The sequence below is a fragment of the Cariama cristata genome, unplaced genomic scaffold (assembly GCF_000690535.1).
Source record: "Cariama cristata isolate BGI_N322 unplaced genomic scaffold, ASM69053v1 scaffold23345, whole genome shotgun sequence".
In the NCBI taxonomy this organism is placed as follows: Eukaryota; Metazoa; Chordata; class Aves; order Cariamiformes; family Cariamidae; genus Cariama; species Cariama cristata.
Window position 1 is genome coordinate 2,709 of NW_009616137.1, and position 6,024 is coordinate 8,732.

General features: G+C 45.4%; 1 protein-coding gene across 1 annotated transcript; it reads left to right on the forward strand.

Moving 5' to 3' along the window:
* Positions 1 to 931: 931 nt before the first annotated feature.
* NKRF (NFKB repressing factor) lies at positions 932 to 5,654 on the forward strand. The gene is given in 4 exon segments (XM_009700079.1): positions 932 to 1,050; positions 2,092 to 2,095; positions 3,217 to 4,816; positions 4,819 to 5,654. Coding segments are annotated over 4 exon segments (2,070 nt in total). The 5' UTR covers positions 932 to 940; the 3' UTR covers positions 5,175 to 5,654.
* Positions 5,655 to 6,024: the final 370 nt, after the last annotated feature.

Below are 6,024 nucleotides of genomic sequence, written 5' to 3' on the forward strand. Positions count from 1 at the left end.
CCACGGAACAGGTGCAAGATTGTTTTTTCTCCTTCCTGAACCACAGTGTGAAGCTGTCAGAGGCTAGTTTCAGGCCATGTTTGTAGGTTCTCCTTGGTTAGAAAGGTTTGGGTTTTTTTTCTTGTTCGGCTTCAGCATGCAAATGGCTTGAAAACACGTGACAGATCCCCAGAACAATGGAAAACTTAGATGGTCAGGGCTGTAAGGCCAAGGGGGATGTGGTGGTTGTACAGCGCGTGTCCTGCCTGCGTGGAACTGCAAGTGTGCTGCAGCAGGGTCAGGGTTTGCACAGAGCTAGTTACAGCCGCCTCACCTCTGTTGTGGCTCAGGGATTTAAAACATTTCAGTTACAGCTACCAAGCTAGAAACCACTACAGCTTTTTAAAGACTTGTCAATAAAGGCTGAGCAGTGCCTGCGTCATCTGACATCTGCGATTTCAGTATTGGTGACGTGCAGTCTGGGGCTGCTGACCCAGACGAGACTTCAGTGCCAGTCAGTCGCTGAGTTCACTGAAGCTGTGATGCCTGTGGAGACTCCTCCTTCTCCACACCACTGTGTTCCTTAGTGTTCCTAGTAGCTCTGCCAACAGTTATATTTTGATAGATAATGTCTTTAAGATTAAAACACTGTCAGTTTGGTGGCTGCACAGTTTGTTATTCACAAATGGGTTCACTTAGAGCCGGGTAGCTTGTTAACTGGTGTGCAGGCTGTCTGCCAGCGCCGGACTAGCTACAGCATGAGGCCGCTGGTCAGGTCCCGTGTTAATATTCCAGCAAAATCAGGGGGAGCATCTCCCTTGCGCCAGGTACTATGTCTCAGGCAGCTTTAGTTCTTGTTTTGCATTGTAAAAGCTTGTGTGTGCATGTGTGTGTGTTGCCCCTGTGGGACCAGTTCTAAAATGATTTGTTGCTGAATCCACACAGATACGGCTTGCAGGTCATGGAGAAGGTTCTCAAGATGGCTGAAGGCATCGATATTGGGGAAATGAGGACATACGAGTTGGTCCCTAGCAGGAAGCTAAAAAGATACCACTCTCCATCTGACAGTGAGTATATCTGCCTGCGTGTCAAAGGAGACACCCTTCCTGTCACTGTTTGGTGAGCATGGGGAGAGCAGTGTGCCACGGGGCTGCCTCCGAGAGAGCCAGCACAGCAAACTGGAGAGAAGCCACCATGATGTACTTGGCCAGACTGCAGCCATTTCCCCTCCTCTGCCATGTTGTGGTGTGTACATAATTCATGCAGAGTTCTCTTTTTGCTTCAGAAAAGATAATTTTTCATTGAAATTACCAGGTAATTGATTTTTCTTTCCTGATAGTGTTAGGGAATTGAATCTATGTAATGAAATGCCTATCTGCCCTTCTTCACTGTGGTGAGGGGTGATGTTCTGGCCCAAGAAGGGATTGTACGTGTGCATGGAGATGTGGAGTTCAGCTTACTGATTTTGAGTTACGACCTGCCTGGAGCATTGGCTGGTGGGGTGGGGGGTGTTCATTTTTTTTGGTTTTCTCTCTAGTGTGCCTGGAAGAGTTCTGCATATTTCAGCCCAGTCCCATGGTCTCAGGGATCGATGATCCAGCTGTAGCTTTTCCAGTGGAGGAAATGCAATAGGCAGAGAGGGCTGGCAGTTCAGTGACTCCATCCGCTGGCTCCTCTCCTGCACCTTCAGAGGTCCCGACCCCCTCTCCAGATGGAGGGGAGGGGGAATTGTTCATGTGTGCAGCTGCAGGTTGTGGATGCGAGCAGGCAGGCCCTTGCTTTGTGAGGCACCGTCAGTCAGTGGTTTGGCTTATTTAAAGCACAAATGGTCAGCCAGCACAGGCCTTGTCTAGGCTTGGATATAATCCCTGGCTCTGCCAAAGTTTCATCCCTTATGTTGACACCCAGCAGTCTTTCTGTGCTTCCATGGGCCAGTCACAAAACTGAGAAAAATACTACTTTTCTCCCATGTTTTGTGTCTCTCTCAGGCAGCAGCTCTGATGGGAAGGGTTCTCTGTTGCATGTTACACAGACAGCATAAAGAGCTGTTCTGCTGGTGAGAGCCTTTAGGTGCTGCTGCAGTGCAATCATCAAAATACCAAACTGCGGAAGAAATGTAAACCTTGCCATAATTCATCCAAATTGACAACTAAAGGATTTAGCACATGGGTAAGAGCTTTGTCACCTGATTTAAATGTAAAGGCCTGTTTATGCCATATGCAAAGTGGTTTTTTTCATCTGCAGTGAACTAGGCTGTGATAAAGACACTATGGTAGTGTGATGGCTAGACAGATGTGTTGCCTGACCTATATTACGATTGCACACGTTGGCATTGGGTTAGGCAGCTCATTCCAAGGCGCTGAGGTGGCCTTTTGCTCCTCTGATGAAATTACACACATGTAACTACTTCAGCATGTGGGGGCTAAGTCTTTCACAGGAGAAGTCTTGTATAAGCGTCTTTTAGATGTAACGTGTGCTTATCAGCTGTTTGATTCGCATTTTCTGCTGTAGCTGTGCACATCAGGATATTCTGCCTCGTTTGCATTTCTTCTGGTTAAGAAACAAGAGGTCTACGAGTACTGTGTAATGGGGCCCCCCCAGCTACTGCAGCTGTCACCTGAGGCTCGGGCAGATTCCTCCATGTCTTGTGTCCTTTAACCAAGGGTAGTTAAATTTACAGAAAATACACTTCTATTAACGCTGTCATTAACAGCCCTGCGTGTTTTGGAAAGGAGGGTTCAGTATCACTGTTTCCCTCCATAAAATGAGAAGACCTGAAGATAAACTAGTTTATCTGAGCTCATCCTGCAACCCTGCAGCAGAGTCAGAGCTGAGGCGCTAGTCCTGCTCTGGTGTTCTGTCTTACTGGCCATAGTTTTTACCTGTTTTAGTAGCTTTGAATGGATTAACTTCAGAAAGGACCAGATGGGTTCAGTGGTCAATGTTGTGGGGTGGAACAAGTGATTTGGACCTAAAATCCATTTAACTAAATAGTGGAGCTGGAGATACCACTGTAGTGACCTGCACAAGAATGAATGGTCTTATTTCATCAACTGTTAATGTCTTTGGAAGGAAATCTTTGGTTTGTGGCTAAGAAGTGGGAATGCTGTGTTCAGAGCCTGCAGGCTCCTCCTGGAGATCACTCCGTGAAAACACTGTCTCCCTGTCATAGCGCATGTTGGTAATCTTGTCATTTTCTTCCACCCCGTAGGTCCAGAGCTGGAAGAGATTTCTGAGCCACCCAAAAAGATGGTCCCCAGGTTCCGGGTGCGACCACGTTTTGAACCCATACACTTTGTCACCAGTGCCAAGAAGGATGACAAGAGGGAAGAATCTCTGGATAACCAAATGCAGGAGGTGAACCAGGAGGCAAATAATACAAACAGCATGGTGCAGCCAGCTGAAAACTGTACAAATTCTTTTGCGAGTGCACGGGAGATGGATCCCCAGCTCTCCAACTCGGCTGGGTTTGGCTTTGCAGGCCAGGCAGCAGCAGCCAAGAAGGCTGTGAATAGCATGGACTCTACCACAAGCAGCGTGTTGCAGGTTTCTATTTCTCCTTCAACTGTCCAGTCTACATCAGAGACTTTCCCTCCATCAGCTATAATGCTGAAGCAGAGTTTTATTGAGAAACTGTCAGCAGCTATCTGGAAAAATCTTGCTAACCCAGATGCAAACACTGGGACTGATAAAATTAACTATACGTATCTTTTGACACGTTCGATTCAGGCATGCAAGACAAATCCTGAATATATTTATGTTCCTCTGAAAGAGATTGCCCCTGCTGACCTCCCCAAGAGCAAGAAGCTCCTAACAGATGGCTTTGCTTGCGAAGTGCGATGTCAGAATGTCTACCTGACCACCGGTTACGCCGGCAGCAAAAATGGATCGAGGGATCGAGCCGCGGAGCTAGCAGTCAAGCTGCTGAAGAAGTCTGTGGAAGTTCGAGTTGTTCAACGGAAGTTCAAGCACACCTATCACGAAGACTTGGTGGTGTGCGAGGCAGGTGTGAGTCGCCCGGATTTCCCTCCTGCTCTCAAACCTCATGAGGAGTTTGTAGTTGCCAACAGGGACTGTGTCCCAATGCAGCCCGGTACTGAATCTGTGAAAGGTTCCACTAATACCAACAAACATTGGACTACTTTTGTCCTCACAGAGAATGCCAGTGATGCAATAGGAATACTTAACAATTCTGCCTCATATAACAAAATGTCTGTAGAATATAAATATGAATTAATGCCCAACCGCTTGTGGCGTTGTCAGGTGTATCTGCAAGATCACTGCCTAGCCGAGGGATTTGGCACTAAAAAGACCAGCAAGCATGCAGCGGCTGAGGAGGCATTGAAAATTCTGCAGAAGATGCAGTCAAATATAGCAGCCATCAAAGTGACGCAGGTTCAGAAAGTGGGCTGCTCGTCGCGGGGCTCTGGAAGGAAGAAGGACCTGAAGGACCTCGTGGTTTATGAGAACTCCAGTAATCCAGTGTGTACTCTGAATGACACCGCCCAGTTCAACAAGATGACGGTGGAGTATGTCTTTGAAAGGATGACTGGCATGCGATGGAAATGCAAGGTGCTGCTTGAAGACGAATTCATTGCAGAAGCAGTTGGAGTGAAGAAATCTGTCAAGCATGAGGCGGCAGAGGAAGCCGTGAAAATCCTCAAAAAGACTCAGCCAACTGTTGTTAATAACCTGAAGAAAGGCACCGTCGAAGACGTCATCTCCAGAAATGAGATTCGGGGTCGATCAGCAGAAGAGGCTTTCAAACAAAAGATCAAAGAAGACAACATAGGGAATCAAATTTTAAGAAAGATGGGCTGGACAGGCGGTGGCCTAGGAAAGAAGGAATTAGAGAACCTATTTCAGTGAAAGAGCAGTTTAAAAGGGAAGGACTCGGGCTTGATGTAGAAAGGGTGAACAAAATCGCTAAAAGAGATATCGAAGAGATCATTCGAAACTATGCACGCTCAGAAAGTCACATTGACCTGACTTTCTCTAGAGAACTGACCATGGATGAGCGGAAGCAGATACATCAGATCGCCCAAAAATATGGTCTTAAAAGTAAATCTCACGGGCAGGGGCACAACAGATACTTGGTGGTAAGCAGGAAGCGGCGCAAGGAAGATCTGTTAGACCAGCTGAAGCAAGAAGGCCAGGTCGGGCACTACGAGCTCATTATGCCTCAATCAAACTGAGATTAGGGATCCCATTTTACCAGAGACTGAGCTTCCTTAGATACTCAACTAAAGAAAGAGATGCTGCATTTTTCTTGTTGTGGGTTATATTAACGTCAAAGTCTTTTACTTCGTTAATATAATTTCTAAAATGTTGTTAGACCTTTAGAACTGGGCAAGTTCTGTTCAAGTATATTAGCACAACCCAAAAGCAGTAGTGCTGTTACTGTATGTGTCTTTGATATTACTTGTTCCTTCATATTTTAATAGTTTTGTAATAGCAAAAACACATGTCCAACGAGAAGGAATTTGACATCATTTAAAATCATAGTTCCCTTATTCTTCTTGACCATGGAAGGAAAAAAAATGCCTTTTTTAAAAAAAAACCCAAAAAAACAACAAACAAACAACAATAAAATAATAAAAAGCAAAGGAAATGCAGTCTGGGGCAGTAAACCTGTATGTAAAGTTGGTATTAATGACAAAAAAATAAAGTTTTATTTCTGGAAAAAAAACAGGATTTGTCATGCTTTGTGTTAAAAAAAAGAATGTGTGAAAACTGCTTTTATTCTTGAGAACTATATATAGTGAGGTCTTGTTGCTGCTGCGTACGTAACCAGGTTAACAGTACTGTTTTATTCATAGGGTTCTACCTTGAGTCTCCCATACTAAGAATTGCTGAACGCCCCTTAATCATCAGTGTATCGGACTACGAGAATTCCAGTGCATTTTTAACCTTGGAGCACTGCTTGACATGTGCAAATACCATGGTGAAGTGTGAAACATAAAAACTGGAGGTAACCACAGAGCCCACGCTCAAAGATGCTCGTGTAGCTTGTGGGGACTGTTACGTAACTTATTTTTTTTTACT